General features: G+C 43.6%; 1 protein-coding gene across 3 annotated transcripts in view; it reads left to right on the forward strand.

Moving 5' to 3' along the window:
* The first annotated feature begins 210 nt into the window (after positions 1-210).
* Positions 211-27,672, forward strand: part of bcl10 (BCL10 immune signaling adaptor) — a 55,666-nt gene continuing 28,204 nt past the window's right edge. The window contains exon 1 of one of the 3 annotated variants that reach the window (XM_068036590.1): positions 211-664. In XM_068036590.1, coding sequence (XP_067892691.1) covers positions 614-664 — 51 coding nt within the window. In that variant the 5' untranslated portion in view covers positions 211-613. Of the gene's footprint in view, positions 665-3,686; positions 3,808-27,672 lie in introns of those variants that run through there. The other 2 variants (XM_068036591.1, XM_068036592.1) reach the window with 2 other exon arrangements.

Consider the following 27,672-nt stretch of genomic DNA (forward strand, 5'->3'; position numbering starts at 1 on the left):
AGGCTCCTGTGAAACATGAAGCCTAGTATATACTAGTTGGGCTGAATGGCCTGATTCTGTGTTGTTAATTCTTTTGTAACTTTTTAAATTGCCATCAAGAAAGTTCAACTTTTCCCAAAAGACAAAGATTTTTTTTTTAAAAAAGGGATGGAAAGAGTTAAAAGTAAAGAACTTTCATCAGCTCAGAAGGTCTAAGGAGAAAGCTGTAAGTGTTTTCTGGATGTAAAAGTTGTGACAGTGTTCTCTTAAAGTAAACTTCAGCTGAATGGCCAGGGTTCCACATTGAGAAGACAAACACCCAAAAGACTGAAGCTGTAACTTTTTTTTACAGTGTAACATACGTCAGTGTAGCCAGAGGAAACTGGCGAGAATGCGGAGGATGTAATTGGTTACATTTACAACTGGGTTCCCTGAATAATGTAAAAAGAAGCCGGAAGGAAGTCGAGTTTTACAATACAATCATGCTGCTGAATGTAAGGGAGAGTCGCTGAGCTGTTTTCCCACGCCCTCCTGCTTGGGGTTTTGCTGCGATCTTTACCATTGAGCTGCTTTGTTGAGTGTTTGTGTGTGAACAGGGAGGCTCAGACACGCTTTTCCCCGGAGCACCGCACGGATGGAGTCTGTACAACTCACCGAGGACGAGATGGCTGAAATAAAAAAGGAAGTAAGTTGATGCCGCTCCTTTAACATTGTAAAAAGGAGCAGGTTCTCTCCCCCGCCCCCACCGCGGCTTTGCTGGCGCTTACCCGGTCTCTTGCCCGCTTACAGGACAGGCGAGTGAGTGCCAGGATGGCACACCTGGGGCGATGCAGGTCTGGCAAAACGGGGGCAGTGCAAGGTGGCGCACCTGGGGGAATCATGTGGTGAGCATACCTGGTGCGATGCAGGTCTAGCAAACCTGGGGCAGCGCAAGGTGGCACACCTGGGGCACCAGAGCTCTGGCACACCTGGGGGATCATGTGGTGAGCATACCTGGGGCAGTGCAGGGCTGGTACACCTGGGGCAGTGCAAGGTGGCACACCTGGGGGACCGTGCCGCGAGCATACCTGGGGCAGTGCAGGGCTGGTACACCTGGGGCAGTGGAAGGTGGCATACCTGGGGCACCATGCCGTGAGCATACCTGGGGCAGTGCAGGGCTGATGCACCTGGGGCAGTGGAAGGTGGCATACCTGGGGGACCGTGCCGCGAGCATACCTGGGGGACCGTGCCGCGAGCATACCTGGGGCAGTGCAGGGCTGGTACACCTGGGGCAGTGGAAGGTGGCATACCTGGGGCACCATGCCGTGAGCATACCTGGGGCAGTGCAAGGCTGGCACACCTGGGATGGTGCAGAGCTGCCGCACTGGAGCAGCATGGGAAGTGGCTTGTACCTAGGACAGTGAGAGGTTGGAACTCCCACCTTTCGAAGTGCCCCACTAACTGGGCAGTCAGTATCTGTTCTCAGTGTTACCTTTTCCTTATTAAACCCATAAAGAAATTGCCTCACTGTCAACAATCAAAATTTAAAAAAATTCCCCTTGCTTTTGCAAGCCAAATTATAACAAAGCAAAATTATAAAACTAAACTCTTGCCTTTGGTGTGTGTTAACGAAATCCCAGTCACTTGTACTTTCAGTTTCGAGGTAATTTTTTATTTTGCAGTAATGCAGTTTGATAAATCATTTTTTAAAAAGTGTCACATTACTTTCAGCATATTGACATGGGTTTTTTATCTCGATAAAAATGGCCAGTATAACTGCGGTTAGAAGCAGAGTGACACTGCTTGCAGAGAGCTGTGGAGATAACTAACAGGCATGAACTTGTGAACAGACCTCGTGTACCCAAAAGATTATCATTATGGAAATTTTGACACTTGCTTTAAACTTCTGAACACTGGTGGCAAAAAGGAGCATTCCACTTATTTTAACTGTGTTTTGGTTATTTTTCTTTTCCTCCTCTAATATTCACCTTGCAGGAAGTAAGAATTAAAATGTTTTTCAAATTTAGAATTCTCATCTTTGTTTTCCAATCCCTCCATGGCCTCACCCCGCCCTCTCTCTCTAATCTCCTCCAGCCCCACAATCCCTCCTCTTGTGAATCCCCAGTCTTAATCACACCGCCATTGGTGGTCGTGCCTTCAGCTGCCTGGGCCCTAAGCTCAGGAATTCCCTCCCTAAACCTCTCCAACTCTTTCTCCTCCTATAAGACACTCTTTAAAACATAGAATCATTGAATGGTTAGAGCATAGAAGGAGGCCATTTGGCCCGTCGTGTCTGTGCCAGCTCTCTGCAAAAGCGACTCACGTAGATCCGCTCCTTCCCCATAACCCTGCACATTTTTTTCTCCAGATAATTGTCAAGTTCTTTACCTCTTTGATCACCTGTCATATCTCCTCGTGTGGCTCAGAGTGTCAAATTTTGTTTGAAATATTGTTCCTGTGAAGCACTTTGGGACTTGGTGGCCGGAATTTTACAGTGGGCGGACGGGAGCCGGACTCCGACGTAAATGTCGGTGCCTGACCCGCTTCCGCCCAGCCTGGGGATCCGTCCCGTATTTTACGGATCCCCAGCCTTTAAGTGTGTCGAGGCGGGACTTCCACCCACTTGAGGGAGGAGGTCCCGCCTCAGTGAGCTGCCGGCCAATCAGCGGGCCGGCAGCTCTTAGTCTCAGGGCTAGAAGGCGAGGAACAGACGAAGCTCTTGAGGAATATAAAGAAAGTAGGAAGGAATTTAAGCAAGGAGTCAGGAGGGCTAAAAAGGGTCATGAAAAGTCATTGGCAAACAGGATTAAGGAGAATTTTTATACGTATATAAAGAGCAAGAGGGTAGTCAGGGAAAGGGTTGGCCCATTCAAGGACAGAGAAGGGAATCTATGTGTGGAGCCAGAGGAAATGGGCGAGGTACTAAATGAGTACTTTGCATCAGTATTCACCAAAGAGAAGGACTTGGTGGATAATGAGTCTGGGGAAGGGAGTGTAGATAGTCTGGGTCATGTTGATATCAAAAAGGAGGAGGTGTTGGGAGTCTTGAAAAACATTAAGGTAGATAAGTCCCCAGGGCCTGATGGGATCTACCCCAGAATACTGAGGGAGGCAAGGGAGGAAATTGCTGGGGCCTTGACAGAAATCTTTGTATCCTCATTGGCCACAGGTGAGGTCCCAGAGGACTGGAGAATAGCCAATGTTGTTCCTTTGTTTAAGAAGGGTGGCAAAGATAATCCAGGAAATTATTGGCCGGTGAGCCTTATGTCAGTGGTAGGGAAACTATTGGAGAGGATTATTCGGGACAGGATTTACTCCCATTTGGAAACAAACAAACTTATTAGCGAGAGGCAGCATGGTTTTGTGAAGGGGAGGTCGTGTCTCACTAATTTGATTGAGTTTTTTGAGGAAGTGACGGAGATAATTGATGAAGGAAGGGCAGTGGATGTTGTCTATATGGACTTCAGTAAAGCCTTTGACAAGGTCCCGCATGGCAGACTGGTACAAAAGGTGAAGTCACACGGGATCAGAGGTGAGCTGGCAAGATGGATACAGAACTGGCTCGTTCATAGAAGACAGAGGGTGGCAGTGGAAGGGTGTTTTTCTGAATGGAGGGATGTGACTAGTGGTGTTCCGCAGGGATCAGTGCTGGGACCTTTGCTCTTTGTAGTATATGTAAATGATTTGGAGGAAAATGTAGCTGGTCTGATTAGTAAGTTTGCGGACGACACAAAGGTTGGTGGAGTTGCGGATAATGATGAGGATTGTCAGAGGATACAGCAGGATATAGATCGATTGGAGTCTTGGGTGGAGAAATGGCAGATGGAGTTTAATCTGGACAAATGTGAGGTAATGCATTTTGGAAGGTCTAATGCAGGTGGGAGGTATACAGTAAATGGTAGAACCCTTAGGAGTATTGACAGGCAGAGAGATCTGGGCGTACAGGTCCACAGGTCACTGAAAGTGGCAACGCAGGTGGATAAGGTAGTCAAGAAGGCATACGGCATGCTTGCCTTCATCGGTCGGCGCATAGAGTAAAAAAATTGGCAAGTCACGCTGCAGCTGTACAGAACCTTAGTTAGGCCACACTTAGAATATTGCGTGCAATTCTGGTCGCCACACTACCAGAAGGACGTGGAGGTTTTGGAGGGTACAGAAGAGGTTTACCAGGATGTTGCCTGGTCTGGAGGGCATTGGCTATGAGGAGAGGTTGGATAAACTCTGATTGTTTTCACTGGAACAACGGAGGTGGAGGGACGACAAGATAGAGGTTTATCTTGAGTGGCATGGACAGAGTGGATAGTCAGAAGCTTTTTCCCAGGGTGGAAGAGTCAGTTACTAGGGGACATCGGTTTAAGGTGTGAGGGGCAAAGTTTAGAGGGGATGTGCGAGGCAAGTTCTTTACACAGAGGGTGTTGAGTGCCTGGAACTTGCTGCCGGGGGAGGTGGTGGAAGCAGGTACGATAGCGACGTTTAAGAGGCATCTTGACAAATACATGAATAGGATGGGAATAGAGGGATACGGTCCCCGGAAGTGCAGAAGGTTTTAGTTTAGGCAGGCATCAAGATTGGCGCAGGCTTGGAGGGCCGAATGGCCTGTTCCTGTGCTGTACTGTTCTTTGTTCTTTGATAAACCCAGCAACTGGAGGACAGTCAGTTTAACCTTAGTGGTGGGAAAGCTTCTAGAAACAATAATCTGGGACAACATTAACAGTCACTTGGACAAGTGTAGATTAATTAAGGAAAGCCAGTACAGATTTGTAAAAGGTAATTAATGTTTAAATAACTTGATTGAATTTTTTGATGCGGTTTTTTGATCCAAAAGGGTTGATGATGATAATGCGGTTTATGTGATATTTGTGTTATATGTGGACTTCGAATAGGCATTTGATAAAGTGCCACATAACAGAGTGGTCAGTAAAGTTAGAACCCATGGAAAAAGGGGACAGTGGCAACATGGATACAAAATTGATTCGAGGATCGGAAACAGAGAGTAACAGTAAACAGTTGTTTTTTTGGACTGGAGGAAGGTATATAGTGGGGTTCCCCAGCGGCTGGTACTTGGACCACTGTTTTTCTTGATCTATATTCGTAACTTGGACTTGGGTGTATAGGGCACAATTTCAAAATTTGCACAAAACTTGGAAGTTTAGCGAACTTTAAGGAGGATTGTGATAAACTTCAAGAGGACATAGACAGGCTGGTGGAATGGGTGGACACGTGGCAGATGAAATTTAACACAATGAAGTGTGAAGTGATTACTTTTGGTAGGAAGAACGAAGAGAGGTAATATAAAGTAAAGGGTACAATTCTAAAGTGGGTGCAGGAACAGAGAGACCCAGGGTGTATGTGCATAAATCATTGAAGGTGGCAGGGCAGGTTGAGAAAGCGGTTTTAAAAAACAACATACAGAATTCTGGGCTTTATAAATGGAGGCATAGAGTAAAAAAGCAAGGAAGTTATGGTGAACCTTTATTAAACACTGGTTCTTCCTCAACTGGGGTATTGTGTCCAATTCTGGGCATCACACTTTAGGAAGGATGTTAAGGCCTTAGAGAGGGTGCAGATTAACTGGATTGGTTCTAGGAAAGCAGACTTCAGTTACATGGATAGATTGGAGAAGGTGGGTTAGTTCTCCTTACCGAACAGAAGGTTGAGAGGAGATTTGCTAGAGGTGTTCAACATCATGAGGGGTCTAGACAGAATAATAGAGAGAAACTGTTCACATTGGCAGAAGGGTTGAGAACCAGAGGACGACGATTTAAGGTGATTGGCAAAAGAAGCAAAGGCAGCATGAGGAAGACCTATTTTACGCAGTGAGGGGTTAGGATCGGGAATACACTGCCTGAGAGTGTGGTGGAGGCAGGTTCAACTGTGGCCTTCAAAAGGGAATTAGATAATGACCTGAAGGGGAAAAAAATTTGCATGAGAGAGGGACTAGCTGGATTGCTGTTGCAGAGAGTTGGTACGGAATCTACAGGCCAAATGGCCTCCTTCTGTGCTGTAATAATTCTATAATTCTATGTAATAAAAGCAAAATACTGCAGATGCTGGAAATCCGAAATAAAAACAGAAAGTGTTGGAAATACTCAGCAAGTCTGGCGGAATCTGTGGAAATCTGTGACATGATTCTATGTGTCTATCTTGTCTCAGGCCATTATTGGAAACAATCTTTATTGTGGATGTACCTGTGAGTGATGGAGGCTGCAGCCACCGCTCCTAGCAATGTATTGGTAGTTAAGCACCTGCTTTGGTTGTATCTGAGAGACTCAGATCTATGAGAACAGTTTTTGGAAGCATGAGCAGAAAACATCTGGCAGATCTCTACTTCGAGGAATTGGGCCAAAATGTGCTATCAATGTAACAGGGAGACTAACAGCACTCGGGGGTCTAACTAAACATGGGTGTCATTTGCTGAGTACAGCAAATTCTGGGCCCTGGCTTGGTTGATTTGCTAACACCATCCAGCAGTTGAGACACAATAGAGGAGAAAATGGAGAAGGAGTATTCGGAAATTAATAGTTCATGGGGGAGAAAGAATTCATTGAATGTGGGTGAAGTAAAAGAAAAAAAAACATAAATTCAACAGGCCTGTTTTCCTCTAAAGTTAACTCACTTCAGTGTCTGCTCAGCCAAGTGAAGAGGTCAAAGTCAGACAGATGTTGCTTGAATGTAACGCTGTAAGTTATTCCAGAGAACTGAAACTTGCTCCAATTTTAAACCCTTTAGAACCCAGAGTGTAAGGTCAAGCCTAATGAAGGACTGCACACTCTGTGAGAGAAAGGGAGAGATGTTGGCTGATGTAACAGGAGGATTGTCTTATGTGTTTACAATGCATCAATCTGTATTCCTAATTTAAAAAAAAAAAATGTCCAGGTCATTTGTAAGTTGGGCAGTCACCTAACCAAGATTCCAAAGATGCAAGTCACAGGGTCTGAAACTCGCTATCGTTTCTGTCTATGGCTGTTTTTATATTGTGCAAAATATGTTGTCGTGTTACCAGCCTCTGATGTGGGTGTCCCACATCTGTCAGCAACCTTTACAAGAATGATTCCAGGAATGAGGACTTCAGTTACTTGGATAGATTGGAGAAGCTGGGGTTGTTTTCCTTAGAGAAGGTTGAGAGGAGATTTGATAGAGGTGTTCAAAATCATGAGGGGTCTGGACAGAGTAGATAGAGAGAAACTGTTCCCATTGGCGGAAGGGTCGAGAATCAGAGGACACAATTTCAAGTGAATGGCAAAAGAACCAAAAGTGGCATGAGGAAAAAAAAATCTTTATGCAGTGAGTGTTTAGGATCTGGAATGCACTGCCTGAGAGTGTGGTGGAGGCAGGTTCAATCATGGCTTTCAAAAGGCAATTGGATAAGCACATGAAAGGAAAATAAATTGCAGGGCTATCGGGAAAGGGTGGGGGAGTGGGACTAGCTAAATTGCTTTTGCAGAAAGCCAGTATGGGTTTGATGGGCCAAATGGTCTCCTTCTGTGCAGTAACCGTTCTATGATCCTAACCTCCAAATAAACTTAAATAAGAGCAAAATACTGCAGATGCTGGAACTCTGAAATGAGAATAGAAAGTGCTGGAAATACTCAGCAGGTCTGGCAGCACCTGTGGAGAGAGAAACAGAGTTAACGTTTCAGGTCAGTGACCCTTCATCAGAACTGGCAAAAGTTAGAAATGTACCAGTCCTTGAGCAAGTGAGGGGGGGAGAGGGGAAGTAGAACAAGAAGGAAGGACTGTGATAGGATGGAGGGGGTGAGGTTAAATGACAGAGATGTCGTGGAGCAGAATGCTAATGGAGTGCTAAATAGTTGTAGCAAAAGAAAAAGCACGAGTGCAGAGAGAGTGCTAATGGCAGAATAATGAACAGCTCTGTACGAAAGCAAAACAGGAAAAATAAGTTTAAGACCAGCACGTGGTTAAAAAATAAATAAATAAGTTTATAAAAAGAATATCTATAAAAAATAGAAATAATAAATAAACAAAAAATAATGGGGCTCATGGTCTGAAATTATTGATCTCAATATAGAGTCCAGAAGGTTGTAGAGTGCCTAATTGGAAACTGAGGTGCTGTTCCACAAGCTTGCGTTGCTGTTCACTGGAACACTGCAGCAGGCCCAGGACAGAAATGTTGGCATGGGGACAAGGTGGAGAGTTAAAATGGCATGCAACTGGAAGCTCGGGATCATGCTTGCACACCAAAAGCAGTCACCCAATCTGCGTTTGGTCTCCCCAACGTAGAGGAGACCGCAATGTGAGCAACGAAAGTCACTGTATTTACTTTGGTCGTAAAAATAGAAAAGCAGAATATTTTTTAAAAGGTGTGAAACTAGTAAGTGTTGATGTTCAGAGTGACTTGGGTGTACTCGTCAACATGCAGGTGCAGCAGGCTGTTAGGAAGGCAAATGGCATGTTGGCCTTTATTGCAAGGGGGTTGGAGTACAGGAATAAAGAAGTCTTACTAAAATTTTTCAGGGCTTTGGTGAGACCGCACCTGGAATACTGTGTGCAGTTTTGGTCTCCACATTTAAGAAAGGATATACTTGCACTGGAGGTAGTACAGCGAAGATTTACTAAATTGGTCCCTGGGATGAGGGGTTTGTCCGATGATGAGAGGCTGAGTAAAGTGGGCCTATATTCTCTGTAGTTTAGAAGAATGAGAGGCGATCTAATTGAGACATGCAAGATTCTCAAAGGGATTGATAGGGTAGAAGCTGAGAGATTGTTTCCGCTGGTCAGGGAATCTAGAACACGGAGACACAGTCTCAGGATAAGGGGCCAATCATTCAGGACTGAGATGAGGAGAAATTACTTCATTCAAAGGGCTGTGAATCTTTGGAATTCTCTACCTCAGTGGGTTGTGGATGACATCTGTCATTTAATCTCTCCACCCTCTGTCCTATCACAGTCCTTCCTTCTTGTTCTGCTTCCCCTCTTTCCCCCCCCCCCCCCCCCCCCCACTCACTTGCCCAACGACTGTTACATTTCTAACTTTTGCCAGGTCTGGTGAAGGGTTGCAAACCTGAAACGTTAACTCTGTTTCTCTCTCCACATATGCTGCCAGACCTGACGAGTATTTCTGGCACTTTCTGTTCTCACTCCAAATAAACTTGCCAGATTTGGGATGGCTAGCTGCCAGAAAGCCCTTGAATTTTCTAGGGAAGAGCATTTACTCGACTGAAAGATCCTTTTGCGACTGTTGGGTCAATGTGCTACTTGATGGTTGTAATTCAGAGTAAGATTGGTTGAACTTTGTCTGCACCCTGCTGAATAATAATTGGTTAGGCTTTTTTCGTTTTCCCAGTTGGTCAATTCTTGGCTGGAATTCAACAATTTCTTGATTCTTTACTTGTGGAATATTTTTGCCTCATTTACCTTTCACCCTATTAGCTCCATTCCAAGATCATATCCTGCTTCAAGGGCATGTATGTAATAGACATCCGTCCATTTAGCACAACAGTCCTCGGTATCCTGTACAACTCTCCATCTGTCATTGGATGAATTTTCACTCGATTGAGTTGAACAAGGAGTTACCCACCAGGTCTGGCAGCATCTGTGGAAAGAGAAGCAGAGTTAACGTTTCGGGTCAGTGACCCTTCTTCAGAACTGACAAATATTAGAAAAGTCACAGGTTATAAACAAGTGAGGTGGGGGTGGGGCAAGAGATAACAAAGGAGAAGGTGTAGATTGGACCAGGCCACATAGCTGACCAAAAGGTCACGGAGCAAAGGCAAACAATATGTTAATGGTGTGTTGAAAGACAAAGCATTAGTACAGATTAGGTGTAAATACACTGAATATTGAACAGCAGCAAGTGCAAACCTGAAAAAAAACCTGAAAAAAACAGTGGGTAAGCAAACTGAACAAACTAAGATGAAATGAAATAAATGCAAAAAAAATAGTAAAAAATGTAAAAAAGAATGTTTAAAAAAAAAGGAAGAAAAAATAACTAAAAATGAAAGTAAAATGGGGGCTGTCATGCTCTGAAATTATTGAACTCAATGTTCAGTCCGGCAGGCTGTAGTGTGCCTAATCGGTAGATGAGATGCTGTTCCTCGAGCTTGCGTTGATGTTCACTGGAACACTGCAGCAATCCCAGGACAGAGATATGAGCATGAGAGCAGGGGGGAGTGTTGAAATGGCAAGCAACCGGAAGCTCAGGGTCCTGCTTGTGGACTGAGGTGCCAATCAAGTGGGCTGCTTTGTCCTGGATGGTGTCGAGCTTCTTGAGTGTTTTTGGAGCTGCACCCATCCAGGCAAGTGGAGCGTATTCCATCACTCTCTTTGTGCCTTGTAGATGTTGGACAGGCTTTGGGGAGTCAGGGAGTGAGTTACTTGCCGCAGGATTCCTAGCCTCTGACCTGCTCTTGTAGCTGCAGTATTTATATGGCTACTCTGGTTCAGTTTTTGGTCAATGGTAACCCCCAGGATGTTGATAGTGGGGGCTGCAGCGCTCGTAATGCCATTGAATGTCAAGGGGGGATGGTTAGATTCTCTCTTGTTGGAGATGGTCATTGCCTGGCACTTGTGTGGCGCGAATGTTACTTGCCACTTATCAGCCCAAGCCTGGATATTGTCCAGGTCTTGCTGCATTTCTACACAGGCTGCTTCAGTATCTGAGGAGTCGCAAATGGTGCTGAACACTGTGCAATCATTAGCGAACAGCCCCACTTCTGATCTTATGATTGAAGGAAGGTCATTGATGAAGCAGCTGAAGATGGTTGGGCCTAGGACACTACCCTGAGGAACTCTTGCAGTGATATCCTGGGTCTGAGATGATTGACCTCCAACAACCACAACCATCTTCCTTTGCGCTAGGTATGACTCCATCCAGCGGAGGGTTTTCCCCCTGATTCCCATTGACCTCAGTTTTGCTAGGGCTCCTTGATGCAATACTTTGTCAAATGTTGCCTTGATGTCAAGGGCAGTCACTCTCACCTCACCTCTTGAGTTCAGCTTTTTTGTCCATGTTTGAACCAAGGCTGTAATGAGGTCAGGAGCTGAGTGGCCCTGGTGGAACCCAAACTCTGTGTCACTGAGCAGGTTATTGCTAAGCAAATGCTGCTTGATGGCACTGTTGATAACACCTTCCATCACTTTACTGATGATTGAGAGTAGACTGATGGGGCGGTAATTGCCGGATTGGATTTGTCCTGCTTTTTGTGTACAGGACATACCCGGGTAGATGCCAGTGTTGTAGCTGTACTGGAACAGCTTGGCTCAGGGTGCGGCAAGTTCTGGAGCACAGGTCTTCAGTACTATTGCTGGAATATTGTCAGGGCCCACAGCCTTTGCAGTATCCAATGCCTTCAGCCATTTCTTGATATCACGCGGAATGAATCAAATTGGCTGAAGACTGGCATCTGTGATGCTGGGGACTTCAGGAAGAGGCCACGCTGTCAAATTGGCCATGTTCTAGACAAAACTGTTTGGTCTCCTTACCTAGGGAAGGATATACTTGCCTTAGAGGGAGTGCAGCAAAGGTTGATTTCAGGAATGACCAGGTTGTTTTATGATGAGAGATTGAGTAGAATGGGCCTATATTCTCTGGACTTCAAAAGAATGAGAGATGGTCTCCTTTGAAAGGTAGTAAATTCTTAAGGAGAGTTTAACAGAGTAGATGCTTAGAGGCTATTTCCACTGGCTGGAGAGTCTAAAATTAAGGGTCAGTCTCAGGATAAGAGGTTGGCCATTTAGCACTGAGTTGAGGAAATATTTCTTCACCCAGAGGGTTGTGAGTCTTTAGAATTTACGATCCCTGGGTATATTCAAGACTGAGATCAATAGATTTTTGGACACAGAGGGAATTGAGGGATGTGGGAATAGGGCAGGAAAGTGGGGTTGAGGTAGAAGATCAGCCATAATCTTGTTTAATAGCGGAGCAGGCTCGAGGGACAAATGGCTAATCGTGCTCCTATTTCTTATGTAAAATGTCAATTCCCAGGCTACCTTTAATCAAATGTCATAAAATTATTTGAATTAGGAGCAGAAGTAGACCATTTGGCCCCTTCAGCCTTCTCCGTCATTTAATAAGATCATGGCTGATCTGTTTGTCTCGAATTTCACACTCCCATCTACCCCCAATAATCTTTGATTCCCTTGCCTAACAAGAATCGATCTACCTCCGCCTTAAAAATATTCAATGACTCCACCTCCACCACCTCCTGAGGCAGAGAGTTCCAAAGTTGCACAACCCTCTGAGAGAAAAAATTTCTCCTCATCTCTGTTCTAAAAGGGTGACCCCTAATTTTCAAACAGTGTCCCCTAGTTCTGGACTCACCCTCAAGAGGAAATATCCTTTCCACATCCACCTTTCAAGACCGTTCAGGATCTTATAAACTTCAATCAACTCTCCCCTCACTCTTCTAAACTCCAGTGAAAACAAGCCCAGTCTGTCCAACCTTTCCTCATAAGACAACCCGCTCATTCCTGGTATCAATCTAGTAAACCTCCTCTGAACCTCCTCCAACGCATTTACATCCTTCCTTAAATAAGAGACCAAAACTGCACACAGTATTCGAGATGTGGTCTCACCAATGCCCTGTATAACTGAAGTATAACATCCTTTTATTTTCAATTCCTCTTGTAATAAAGGATAGCATTCCATTAGCCTTCTTTATTACTTGCTGTACCTGCATACTAACATTTTGTGTCTCATGTACTAGAACACCTAGATCCCTCTGCACCTCGGAATTCTGCAGTCGGTCTCCATTTAAGTAATACTTTGCTTTTTTATTCTTCCTGCCAAAGTGAACAACTTCATATTTTCCCATATTATACTCCATCTGCCAGATTTTTGCCCATTCACTCAACCTATCTATATCTGTCTGCAACTTCCTTATGTCCTCTTCACAACATACTTTCCTACCTATCTTTGTGTCAGCTGCAAATTTAGCTACCCTATCATCGCCCCCCTCATCTAAGTCATTGATATAAATTGTAAAAAGTTGAGACCCCAGCACAGACCCCTGCGGGACTCCACTCGTCACATCCTGCCAATCAGAAAAAGGACCCATTTATGCATACTCTGTTTTCTGCCAGCCAGCCAATCGTCTATCCATGCTGATATGTTACCACCTACACCATGAGCCCCCACTTTGTGCAATAACCTTTTATGTGGCACCTTGTCAAATGCCTTCTGCAAATCCAAGTACAGTACGTCAACGGACTCCCCTTTATCCACAGAACCTGTTACTCTTTCAAAGAACTCCAATAAATTGGTTAAGCATTATTTCCCTTTCACAAACCCGTGCTGACTATTCCCAATTACCTTGCGTTTTTCTAAGTGCCCAGCTATAACCTCCTTAATGATCAATTCTAACACCTTCCCCACGACAGACGTCAAGCTAACTGGCCTATTGTTACCTGTTTTCTGCCTGCTTCCTTCTTGAATAGAGGGGTTATATTTGCTACTTTCCAGTCTGATGGAACCTTTCCAGAATCTAGCGAATTTTGAAAAATTAACACCAATGCATCCACTACCTCATTAGCCACCTCTTTTAACACCCTAGGATGAAGCCCATCAGGATCCGGGGACTTGTGGCCTGCAGCTCCATTAGTTTACTCAGTACCGCTTTCCTGGTGATTGTAATTTCACTAAGTTCCTTCCACCTCCTGATTTATAGCTGTTACTGGAATGTTTTTTTGTATCATCTATAGTGAAGACAGAAGCAAAATATTTGTTCATTTCATCCGCCATTTCTTTATTATCTACTATTAACTCCTCATTCTCACTCTCTAGAGTACCAACACTCACTTCACTTACTCTTTTCCTTTTTAAATACCTGTAGAAACTCTTACTATCCATTTTTACACTTCTAGCGAGCTTCCTCTCATACTCTAGCTTCTTTCTCCTGATTAACCTTTTAGTCATTCTCTGCCATTCTTGATATTCTGACCAATCATCTAACCTGCCACTCGCCTTTGCACAATTATATGCCTTTTCATTAAGTTTGATGCTTTTCTTAACTTCTTTAGTTAACCACGGATGGTGGATCCTCCCCTTAGAATTTTTCTTTATAGTAGGAATACACTTATCCTGAGTATTCTGAAATATCCCCTTGAATGTCTGCAACTACTTCTCAATTGATCTATCTCCTAGCCTAGTAACCCAGTTCACTTCAGTGAGCTCAGCTTTTATGCCCATACAGTTGCTCTTATTTAAGTTTAAAATAATAGTCTTAGACCCACTCCTCTCTCTTTCAAACTGGAAGTAAAATTCAGTCATATTTTGGTCACTGCTACCTAGAGGTGCCTTTACTCTGAGGTCATTAATTAATCCTGTCACATTACACAATATCAAGCCTCATATAACCTGCTCTCTGGTTGGTTCCAGAACCTGCTTCTCTAAGAAACTCTCTTGAAAGCATTCTATAAACTCCTCATCCAGGCTATTATTGCCAATCTGATTTTTCCAGTTTATATTTAGATTAAAATCACCCATGATTATTGCCGCTCCTTCATCACAAGCACCCAATATTTCTTTTTGGATACTTCGTCCTACATTGTGATTACTGTTCGGGGGGCCTGTAGACCACTCCCACTAGTGACCTCTTTCCCCTACTATTCCTCATCTCCACCCAAATCGATTCTACATCCTGATCTCCTGAACCAAGGTCATCTCTAACTATTGGACCAATGCTATCCTTGATTGACAATGCTACCTTTACCTAGCTTCCTATTCTTCTTGAATGTTATATACCCCTTAATATTGAGGACCCAATCCTTGTCATCCTGCAGCCATGTCTCTGTAATGGGCTATCAGATTGTATTTATTTACTTCACTGTGCACTATCAGTTCATCTACTTTGTTATGAATGCTACGTGCATTCAGATACAGTGTATTCAGAGAAGTGTACTGATCTTTGCATAATTTCCTGACTATTCAAGTGGAATAAAACATCTCATCCAAGTCTTTGTTACCTCGAGACTTGACTATCCCAGTGCACTCCTGGCTGGCCTCCCACATTCTACCCTTCATAAACTTGAGGTCATCCAAAACTCTGCTGTCTCGCAACAAAGTGCGTTAAGCAATCACCTCTGTGCTCACTGATCTACATTAGCTCTTGGTTAAGCAACACCTTGCTTTTAAAATGATCACCCGAGTTTTCAAATCCCTCTGTGGCCTCGCTCCTTCCCTATCTCTGTAATCTCCTCAGCCCTACAACCCTCTGTGATCTCTGAGCTCCTCCAAATCTGGACCCTTGTGAATCCCCATTTTTAATCCATTCACCATTGGTGGCAATGTCTTCAGCTGCCTGGGCCCTAAGCTCTGGAATTCCCTCCCTAAACCTCACCGACTCTCTATTTCTCTTTTTTCCTTAAAGATGCTCCTTAAAACCTACCTCTTTGACTAAGCTTTTGCCATCTGCCCTACTACTGTCTTATGTGGCTTGGTGTCTAAATTTGCTTTATAACGCTCCTGTGGAGCACTTTGGAATGTTTTATTACAGTAAAGGCGCTTTATAAATATGAGTTGTTAACAGGTTTTTAAGACTAATTCACCTGCAATGTAAAATATCTTGAGATAAATAAACTTTGGATCGGTTTTTATCCATGTTCATAGTAAGTTGGATGACTTGTTGCTCTTACAAGGAGAGGAATGTTCTACTGAAAAAAAAGTGGTGCGGGGAGTGTTGCACTAAGTGAGTGTTGCACTCTGAGTGTTGGATTTCAGGCTCTTACTGTTTCTGATCCATGTAAATGAGCTGGATTCAGAAACTCAATGGGCCCGATTTTGTGGTAGAAGTAACAGTGAGGCTGTTGACCTTCACTATTATTTAGGTAGAAATCAGACCGCAATTTTTTGGCAACATATGCACAGTTAAAGTCAGAAATCTGGATGTTTCTGCCCAAGATGCCAGGCTGCAAAAGCTTCCCAGAAGCAAAATCTTGCCGTCTGACTTAGCATTCAAATACTTTGAACAGTGTGAAGTTGCTGCACTGACCTCCTAGATATGGACTAAACTTGCCCAAGAAAAATCCATTCCAGTCTAAGTTCCTTTTAATGACATGGTCAGTCTTAATTACTGCCAAACAACCTCTCTGGCACTGAAAATTAACTTTTACAAATGTAGAGTCTCATTCAAAGAACAAAGAACAGTACAGCACAGGAACAGGCCATTCGGCACTCCAAGCCTGCGCCGATCCTGATGCCTGCCCAAACTAAAACCTTCTGCACTTCCGGGGACTGTATCCCTCTATTCCCATCCTATTCATTCCTTCAACTTATAATTATTGTTGGAGATTCTTTTAAGAAGAATCAATAAAAATTTATTTACAATTTCTTTCTGTCTTTCTCTACTCTCTTTTGATCTAACATTTCTTTCCCTCTTTATTTCACTTTCTGTACCTGATTTGATATTGAATTCAATATTTCATTTGACACATCCTGGTTAACTCTGTGCTGCTCACTAACGATTCTGCAGTCTGATTGGTTAAGGAGATGTGCAGTTGCTTGTCCTGTTGACGCTGGTCCCAGTTGCCCTGTGGGGGAGCTGCGCTGTTTGGATGTCAAGCTGAAAACAATTTGCTGTGCAAAAGACCACAGAAAGTCGATGAGCAAGTGCAAGTGTAACAAATGTTGGTCACTTAGAATAAAATGCAAAGCTATGCAAATTGTTCAGATGTACCAATGATACCAGGCTGAAGGAATGGTCTGTCGAGTCTGGTAAAGGGGCTGCAGAATCATGTATGAGAAGGGAGCCCTGTAGAGTGTGCAAGATTTTAAATAGAATAGTCCTAAGTATTGGTTTAGGTTAAAAGATGACTGCTCAACAAGGGCCATAAGTTTTAAAAGCATGTGAGAGGCAGGTTTAAGACTGATGCAAAGTAATTGAAGTATTGGAAGGCAAATTACTGGAGTAATTTAAGAGGCAGTTGGATACAGATTCACCCAGAATGATACTGGGGCTAAAAGGGTTAAACTATGAGGCCAGGTTGCAAAGACTAGGCTTGTATTGCCTTGAGTATAGAAGATTAAGGGGTGATCTAATTAAGGTGTTTGTGATCACGGAAGGAGATAGGGTAGAAAGAGAGAAACGTTTTCCTCTGGTGGGGGGAGTCTAGAACAAAGGGTGTGACCTTAAAATTAGATCCAGGCCATTCAGGGGTGACAACAGAAAGCACTTCTTCGCACAAAGTGGAAATCTGGAACTCTCTCCCCACAAATGTGTTGAGGCTGGGGCTCATTGAAAAATTCAAAACTGTGAGTGTTAGATTTTTTTTGGTCAGGGGTATTAGGGGTTCAGAACCAAGGTGGTTAGATAGAGATAAGATACAGATCAATCGTGATCTATTTGAAAGGTGGAACAGGCTTGAGGGGCTGAATGGCCTCCTGTTCCTATGTTTGGAGAGGGTTGGTGATTGTAGGTTTTTAAGGAGGGACAGTCTGGTTCATGTGGACTGTAAACTCTGGCAATGTACCAGTTGGGTTGAATGTCTTGTTAACTGTGCTGTACATTAGAAGCAATAGCCAGCTGCATCAGTATGAACATAGTGCAGTAAAATCCCTTTAAGATCACATAACACACGCTCAGGTCAGGGGACTTTGTGCATTGGAGTTGGCGGTCACTTTCACGCTGCGGCTCAAACGCCCTCAAATTGAAGATTGTTTTGCAGCTGTCACAATTTATGCGTGCTGATGTCAGTGGGGCTGAGTTGGTCACCTGAGAGTCAGAGTCATGGGTTCAAATCCCAGTCCAGTGACTTGAGCACAAAATCCAGGCTTGACACTCCCAGTGCAGAACTGAGGGAGCGCTGCACTATTGGGGTTAGTGCTGAGGCAGTGCAGCACTGTCGGAGGGTCGTTAATGAGGGAATGCTGCACTGTCGGAGGGTCGTTAATGAGGGAATGCTGCACTGTCGGAGGGTCAGTACAGAGGGAACGCTACACCATCGGAGGGTTAGTACTGAGGCAGCACAGCACTTTCGGGGGATTAGTACTAAGGGAGCACAGCACTGTCAGAGGGTCAGTAATGAGGGTGCGCTGCACTGTCGGGGTGGGGGGTGGTTAGTACTGAGAGCTCCTCACACTGTCGGAGGGGCAGTGCGGAGGGAGCGCTGCACTGTCGATAGGCGGTGCTGAGGGAGTGCTGCAATGAGGTGTTGTACTTCAGATAAGATATTACAGTGAGTCCCTGTCTGCCCCCTCGGATGAATATGATAGATCCCATTGAACTGAAATAGGGATTATCCCCAGTGTCCTGACTATTAATTCTCCCTCAACCAACAGAATAACAGAGAAGATTGATGAAGGGAATGCAGTGGATGTTGTTTATCTGGATTTTAAGAAAGTGTTTGATAAAGTATCACATAAAAGGCTGGTTAACAAAATTGAGGCTCATGGAATAGGAGGGCCAATGTCCAATTGGATAAAAAAATTGGCTTAAAGACAGAAAACAGCGAGTCATGGTAATTTGTTGTTTTTTTTCAGACTGGAGGATGGTAGACAGTGGTGTTCCCCAAGGATCAGTGCTGGGACCACTGCTTTTTTTTTGCTGTATATAAATGACTTAGATCTTGGAATACAGAGTAGAATCTCAAAATTTGCAGATGATACCAAACTTAGAAGTGTGGCAAACAGTGAGGATGATATGAACCGCCTTCAACAGGACATAGATAGGCTAACAGAATGGGCAGACAGATGAAATTTGATACAGAGAATGTGGGTTGATGCATTTTGGCAGAAGGGATAGGGTGAGGGAATATAGACTTTAGTTCTAACGAGTGTGCAGGAACAGAGGGACCTGGGGGTGCATGTGCATCGATCTTTGAAGGTGACAGGACATATTGAGAGAATGGTTAGTAAAGCATATGAGATCTTGGGATTCATAAATAGAGGCATTGAGTACAAAAGTAGGGAAGTTATGCTGAATCTTTATAAAGCTCTGTTTAGGCCCCAACTGGAGTATTGTGTCCAGTTCTGGTCACCAGACTTTAGGAAGGATGTGAGGGTCTTTGAGAGGGCGCAGAGGAGATTTACCAGAATGTTTCCAGGAATGAGGGGTTTTAGTTACAAGGTTAGGTTGGAAAAGCTGGGATTGTTCTCCTTAGAACAAAGGAGATTGAGGGGAGATTTGATGAGAGGTTTTACAAGATTATGATAGGCTTAGATAAGTTAGACAAGGAAAAACTGTTCCCGTAACTGATGGTACAAGGACTAGGGGACACAGATTGAAGGTTTTGGGCAAGAGATGCAGGGGGAATGTGAGGAAGAATTTTTTTTTACACAGTGGGTGGTAATGACCTGGAACTCGCTGCCCATGAGTGTGGTGGAAGTGGAGACAATCAATGATTTCAAAAGGAAATGGGATGGGCACTTGAAAGAAATAAACTTGCGGGGCTACAGGGATCGAGTGGGTGAATGGGACTGATGGACAGCTTTGTGGAGAGCCAGCATGGACTCTATGGGCCGAATGGCCTCCTTCTGTGTCGTACATGACTCTATCACTAAAACAGATTGGAGGTGAAATTCGTTCGCGTAGCACCTGCTTCTAGTGGCAATGATATCAATGAAGAATGCCATGTGACCCCTGCGGATAGCAGTCTGTCCCAGTAAAACAACATCAGTCTGCATACTGCTGCTGTACCCAGATTTCTCCCACGCTATCTGGTCATGTTCATGCTTGTTTGTGGGAGCTTGCTGTGCACAAATTGGTTAACGCGTTTCCTACATCACAATAGTTGACTGTAAAGTGATTTGAGAAGTCCTGAAGTCAGGAAAGGTGCTATAGAAATGCAGTTTATTCTTTCTTTCGGTCTCTGCTTCAATATAATTACTTGTGGGTTTCCTGTAACTCTGCTTGCAGATACCCCGAACAAAGTAAATTTCCTTTGTTGTTTCAGGTATAGATATGGGTTCTGAAGCTTCATACCGTGGTTGAAGTATGTGGTTGTAGGTGTGATTTGTATCATACAATAGTGATGCCCAAATAAGGAGTACATGACATTGCGAATTTGATATATAGATAAAAGCAATAAACTAGATGTGCTTGAATTTCCTGTCTGTCAAGTCATAGAATCATAGAATGCTTACAGCACAGAAAGAGGCCATTCAGCCCATCGTGTCCCTGCCAGCTCTCTGCAAGAGCAACTGTGCTAGTCCCACTCCCCCTGCCCTTTCTCCGTGCCCCTGCAATTTTTTTTTTCTTCAGATAATTATGCAATTCTCTTTTGAAAGTCACAATTGAATCTGCCTCCACCACACTCTCATTCCAGATCCTAACCACTCACTGTGTAAAAGGATTTCCCTCATGTCACTGTTGCTTCTTTTGTCAATCACCTTAAATCGGTGTCCTCTGGTTCTGGATCCTTCCGCCAATGGGAACAGTTTCTCCCTATCTACTCTGTCCAGACCCCTCATGATTTTGAACACCTCTATCAAATCTCCTTTAATTTTCTCTTCTCCAAGAAGAACAGCCCCAGCTTCTCCACGTAAATGAAGTTCCTCATCCCTGGAGCTGTTCTTGTGAATCTTTTCTGCATTCTCTCCAAAGCCTTTACATCCTTCTAAAAATGTGGTGCCCAGAACTGGACACGATATTCCAACTGAGGCTGAACCAATGTTTTATACAGGTTTGTCCTAACTTCTTTGTCTTGTACTCTATGTCTCTATTTATAAAGCCCAGGATCCCGTATGCTTTATTAACCACTTTCTCAATCTGCCTGCAACCTTTAATGATTTGTGCACATATGCCCCCAGGTGCCTCTGCTCCTGCACTCCCTTTAAAATAGTATCCTTTATTTTATAATTTTTTAATGTTTGTGCTTGGAATGCTTTGTGCTTTACAGACTATCCAAACACTCTCTGTACTAACGCTTTGTCTTTCAGCACACCATTAACATACCATTTGCCTTTGTTCCATGACCTTCTGGTCAGTTATTTTCTGTGACCTTGTCCTATCAACACCTTCTCTTTTGTTATTTCTTGCCCCACCCCCCGCTTTACTTGCTTAAAACCTTTTACATTTCTAATATCTGCCAGTTCTGAAGAAGGGTCACTGACCTGAAACGTTAATTCTGCTTCTCTCTCCACAGATGCTGCCAGACCTGCTGAGTATTTCCAGCATTTCTTGTTTTTATTTCAGAGTTCCAGCATCTGCAGTATTTTGCATTTATCCTTTATTTTATGTTGCCTTTCTTCATTCTTCCTGCCAAAATGAATCACTTCATGCTTCTCTGTATTAAATTTTATCTGCCACCTGACCACCCATTCCACCAGCCTCTCTATATCCTCTTGAAGTCTATCACTATCCTCCTCACAGTTCGCTGTACTTCCAAGTTTTGCGTCTTCCGCAAATTTCAAAATTGTGCCCTGTACACCCAAGTCTATTTACATAATGTTACATAATCTCTGTTAGGCATTCAAATCTGCCACAGATCCTTTCTACTTCAGTGATGTCAGCTGGTCTGGTAAACAGCAACAAAAACTTGCATTTCTTTAGTGTCTTTAACATTCCAAGGCGATTCACAGGAGCATTTATCAAACAAATTTTGGCATAGAGCCACACAAGGAAATATTTGAGCAAGCTTTTCTCATCTGCTCTATGAGGTATGGGTATAGTAGCAGAGTGGCTGTGTACTGGACTAGTAATCCAGACACCTGGATCAAACATCTGGAGACAGCTGGGGAATGTAAATTAAATTAATTAAACAGAATTTGGAATAAAAAGTCAGTATCAGTAATGGTGACCATGCAACTACCGTTTTACTGTTGTAAAAACCCACTGGTTCACTAATGTCCCTTAGGGAAGGAAATCTGCCGTCCTTACCTGGTCTGGCCTACATGTGACTCCAGACCCACAGCAATGTGGTTGACTCTTAACTGCCCTCTGAAATGGCCTAGCAAGACACTCCATTCTCTCGAAGGCTGTTAGAGATGGACAGTAACTACCATCATGGCCAGTGACGCCCATAACCTGTGAATGGATTAAATAAAGTAAGTTTTAAGGAGCATCTTAAAGGAGGCGGAGAGGTTTAGGGAGGGAATTCCAGAGCTTTAGGTCTAGGTAGTTGAAGGCATGGCTTCCAGTGGTGGAGCAATGGAAATCAGGGATGTGCAAGAGGCCAGAATTGGAGATTTGAAAAGGGTTAGGCATCTTGTTTCAATGAGAGACCTCTCAGACTGCTCTATATCGCTATGTGACCAGTAGCAAGACCTGCAGGGGCAGTAAGCAATAGGATCCGCAGCGATCTGGGCCTTATATCAGTCTGCTTTTGTACAGGTCTGTCTCCAGTCTCTGAAAGGCCAGACTGAGCTGACACTGAGATTAGGTAAAGGTCAGTTGGAATCATAAACTGCTTTATTCTACAGTAATGTACGTGTCAGTCAGTGCAACTTGTAAATATGTAATGATGCAAAATAAAGAGGATGTGACATTATCCCACTTTTTGGTGAGCCGTGTTGCTCAACTTCAAAGGAAATAATCCCCGTGCATTCTGTCTGACAGTCCTGGGGAAGAAACCTCTTTCTTGGTATATGTTTGTAGCATCCTGTGTCCAAAAAAACAGATTGCCTTTGGTTTCAGCTTTTGAAAAAAAAACCCTGACTGCAGCATTAGTTTTGAGTCAAGAGGGCAGAGTGCAATGGCCTAACTCAGCAATGGCCCCTGCTGAGTTTAAATGAGGAAGGCTATCACAGGTTGGTCTCTGGAATGCCACTTTTTATTCCTCCTTCCCCATCCTATCTCCAGGATGCTAGTTTGAGCTTCCCTGTTAACTGGAGTAATGGGGCCGATTATGCTGGATTTGGGTATCATGCAGTGTGTTCCATTAGTTAGACATAGTTTGTGCACTTTTAGGTTTTTTAAAAACAAATTTACCTTCAAAGTTGCTGGAAGTGTGAACTGATAATGATGTGACAAAGCCAACAGGGCATCTGGAACCTTGGTAAACGAGGGGCCTAGCAGTCTATCTCCTGAACCATAGTGAGATTTAAGTGTTCAGAAATAGACAGCGGAAGGACTGAGGAAGGGGGTGAATTTAATGTCAAGTCAGGTACAGAAAGACAAATAGAGAGGGAAAGAAATGTTGGTTTAAGCGAGAGAGAAATAAAGAGCCGCCTCCTTAAGTAATTTATTATTTATTTGACATCTTTGGAATCTAAAACAATTCACAAGCTGAAGGAATGAGACTCCACACTTATAATTGTTTCTTTCTGGACAGTTTTTAATAATTATCACAAAATTAAAGGATACGTCCGCTGTTAATTGCTAGACATAATTTTCGGCGGCACGTTTAATGGACAATTAATATGCAAATACAGAAATTTCATAACTCACTGGGAGGATTAAGCTGCCATTTTCAAAGAGCAGCAACAACTGTGCCGCAACTTCCTGCGATTCATGATTCGCAGAGTATCTTTCTCATCAGTTGGCCAATTGCCGACCAACTTTCACATTAACAATGGTGAGCATTGTTCACACACAGTTATTTTTTACAACAAAATCTGTTCTGTTACATTTTGGAACCAACAAAGGAACAGGCCAGACTAGATTTAATGATTAGTAATCAACTAGAGTTAGTTAACAATCTGACAATAAAAAAATCTTAGAAAACATAGAAAATTTATGGCATAAGAGGAGGCCATTCAGCCAATCATAGGATCATAGAAAGATTAAGGCACAGAAAGAGGGCCATCGTGTCTGTGTCTGCCGAAAAACGATCCACCCATTCTAATCCCACCTTCCAGCATATGGTCCATAGCCCTGCAGATTACGGCACTTGAGGTGCATATCCAGACTCCTTTTGAATGAGCTGAGGGTTTCTGCCTCAACTACCCTTTCAGTTAGTGAGTTCCAGACCCCCACCACCCTCTGGGTGAAAAAGTTTTTTCTCATCTCCCCTCTAATCTTTCTACCAATCACTTTAAATCTATACCCCCTAGTCACTGACCTCTCTGCTAATGTGAATAGACCCTTCACCTCCACTCTATCCAGGCCCCTCAAAATTTTATACATTTCAATCAGATCTTCCCTCAGCCTTCTCTGTTCCAAGGAGAACAACCCCAGCCTATCCAATCTTTCCTCACAGCTGCATTTTTCCAGTCCTGGCAACATCCTCGTAAATCTCCTCTGTACCCTCTCTAGTGCAATTACATCCTTTCTGTAATGAGGTGACCAGAACTGCACACAGTACTCAAGTTGTGGCCTAACCAATGGATTATACAGTTCCAGCATAACCTCCCTGCTCTTATATTCTACACCTCGGCTAATAAAGGAAAAGACTCCATATGCCTTCTTAACCACCTTATTGACCTGTCTTGCTACCTTCAGGGATCTGTGGACATTCACTCCAAAGCCCCTCACTTCCTCTACGCTTCTCAGTATTTTCCCATTAATTGTGTATTCCTTTGCCTTGTCTGACCTCTCCAAATGCATCACCTCACACTTCTCCGGGTTGAATTCCATTTGCCACTTTTCTGCCCATCTGACCAGACCATCAATATTTTCCTGCAGCCTACAGCTATCCTCCTCTCTATCTACCACACGGCTGATCTTTGTGTCGTCTGCAAACTTCTTAATAATGCCCCCTACAAATGGTTAATATACACCGCAAAAAGCAGAGGACCCAGTACTGAGCCCTGCAGAATGCCACTGAGAATGAAACTAAACAAGTCTCCCGCATCTTATGATTTCAATTCTGATTGTTGGAGGAAATTGTCTATCTGCTTGTTATTTTTTAAAAAATCCTTTGGATTCTGAAATTGTTCCTTTGAAAATGGCATGTCTCACTTCATTATTTAAGTCTGCAAGGAGTATACAGGTAACTGAAATTGTGGCAACCAACAGGGACAGAGTAACTGAGCACTTGGACAAGTGTGCACTGATGAGTGATTCGGCATGGATTTATAAACAGTAAATCATGCCTGCCTAACTAATGAAGTCTTCAGTAAGGAAGTCACCAGTATGGTGGTTAGGGGGAGTGCCTGTGTAGACTGCCAGGGGCAACTGGTCAGATTCCGTGCAAGAGATTATTAGAAAAAGTGAAAATGCACAGAATTGGAGCTAACTTTGTTGAGATGGGTTGGTAATTGATTGGGAGGTAGGTGAGTAGAAATGTTTTTTTTAAACTGTTCATTGCTTGGCAGGATTTGCCAAGTGGTGTTGGCTTCCAATCTGCCCTGGGGTCTCAGCTGATCGACGATAGAGGGATATATGTTTGTGGGAATGCATGTATGCTTATATGAAGGAATAGAGTGTTGTGTATTGAACAATGCAGATGACACTAAGTTCGGAAGCTTAGTAAGTTGTGTAAATGGGATCAGTAATTATAAAGGCTAATAGAATGTTGGCCTTTATCTCAAGGAGATTGGAATATGAAAATGAGGAAGTGATATTATATAGAGCCTTAGTCAGGCCCCATCTGGAATGCATTCAGTTTTGGGTTTTGCACCTCAGGCCAGCCTTGGAGGGATAAATCTGGTCCTGACACCAGTTTGGTTACCAGTGATTTTTATTAAATACTAATCCAAATTTATAACCCACATGTCTAAGCAATACTGTACATTGATCTGAGGCTGATTACCCACTGTGTCCCTGGTCAGAGTGTTTCATCTCTTTTTGATGTCCTTTGCTGCTGTGTCTCTCCGGTATTGTGTTCTTGTATCCCTGTCAGTCAGTCACATGACCCCCGCCCCCCCACAAACCATCGAAACTTTCATGGTTTATATCCTCCCTACCGGGCTGTGTGTGTGTGCTGTCTGCTTTCTGGCTTTCCTGTTTGATCAGGTTAACTTTTTTTTTGTTTCCTTTTGGCATATCAGAAGGGCATGAGATGTCACACTCACAGCCCAGGTGGCTAATGTGATCAGCAGCCATCTGTTTACCAGTTCTGCTTTTCCCTTTGTCTCAAATACCAGCACTTCCTAATCTGATGATGGCCAAATGATGTGATTAGTTTCTCACTGGTATGCAAGTTCCACTCAGCTTTGTCCTCTCTTAGTGCAGCAGTGGTTGTCTTTAGGTTTAGAGGAGGCCTCGTCCCCTGCCTATCTCTGGCACATTCCAAGGTCCAGGACTAGGTGCTGAGGGACGCACTAAAGCTGGGGCAGCCGCCTTCAACTGTCAAGGCTGTAAGCTCTGGCATTCCCTCACTAAACCTCTCTACTTCTCTCTCCTTTAAGATGCTCCTTAAAACCTCTTTGACCAAGCTGTCGGTCATCTGCCTGACATCTCCTTATGTGGATCGCTGTCAAATTTTGTTCAATAATCGCTCCTGTGAAGCACCTTGGGATGTTTTAATGCATGAAAGATGCTAAATGAATACAAGTTTTTATTGTTGTATTCAACTTTGTAAGGCATGAAAGTTAAGTTGACAGCAAAAGATGTCAGTTTCTGAGAGTAGAGCAGAGATTCACCGGAATGATACCAGGCTTAAAGAGTTAAACTATGAAGGCAGGTTGTATAGATTAGATTAGATTAGATTAGAGATACAGCACTGAAACAGGCCCTTCGGCCCACCGAGTCTGTGCCGAACATCAACCACCCATTTATACTAATCCTACACTAATCCCATATTCCTACCAAACATCCCCACCTGTCCCTATATTTCCCTACCACCTACCTATACTAGTGACAATTTATAATGGCCAATTTACCTATCAACCTGCAAGTCTTTGGCATGTGGGAGGAAACCGGAGCACCTGGAGAAAACCCACGCAGACACAGGGAGAACTTGCAAACTCCACACAGGCAGTACCAGGAATCGAACCCGGGTCCCTGGAGCTGTGAGGCTGCGGTGCTAGCCACTGTGCCGCCCTCAAGATTGCACTTGACTCCTATTCCCTTGTGTTTGGCAGGTAGATAAAGGGATTTGATAGAGTAGGTACAGAGAAACCATTTTCCCTGATTGGGGAATCTAGCACAAGGGGACACAGTCTTAAAATTGGAGCTAGGCCACTTGGAAATAGAAGTTTGGAACCACTTGCAAAGGCTAGCGGAAATCTGAAACTCTCTGCCCGCAAAAGGCTGTGAACACTGGGACAATTGAAATTTCCGAGACTGAGATTGATGGATATTAGATAATAGTATCAAGTGGAATGAAGCAAAAGCAGGTAAATGGCATTGTACACGTCAGACAAGGTCTGCCTTAACGGCCGAACAGGTTGAATGGCCGTCTGCTGCTCCTGTATGAAATCTAATAAACACCAGCCAGCCCTGCTGTCCTGTGAATTTGAACCTTTTAATGTGGAACTCGCTACCACAGCGGGTGGTTGAGGTGAATAGTATAGAGAAGCTGGATAAACACCTGAGGGAGAAAGAAATAGAAGGATATGCAGGTGGGGTGAGATGATGTGGAGCATACATGCTAGCATGGGGCAGTTGGGTTGAATGGCCTGTTTCTGTGCTGTGGATTCTTTGTAATGTGAACTTCAGCTCCAAAGCACATTTTTGAAATGACTCGTGCATCTAAACCACAGAAAAATGCTCAAATGTTTCAGAGTGATATTTCTGCTTGTCAAGTGTATTCTAGGCAAATTTCACAAAGCTAGTTGGTTAAATGCAAATTTCTTCCAAGTTTTTTTTTAACGGGTAAGTTATTTTGAATGTACAGAGAAACTCCCTTGGCATCAGAACATGCCGAATTAACGCACAAAACACCTTCTGCAGCAAAATATATCCGATTAATACAGGGTTCAGAACATTATAGCCTGTGATTTAAAATAATCTTCACAACTATACCAAAAAAAAAGCACTTATTTCATCCTGGATTCTC

This window comes from Heterodontus francisci, chromosome 8 (assembly GCF_036365525.1).
Source record: "Heterodontus francisci isolate sHetFra1 chromosome 8, sHetFra1.hap1, whole genome shotgun sequence".
Lineage (NCBI taxonomy): Eukaryota > Metazoa > Chordata > Chondrichthyes > Heterodontiformes > Heterodontidae > Heterodontus > Heterodontus francisci.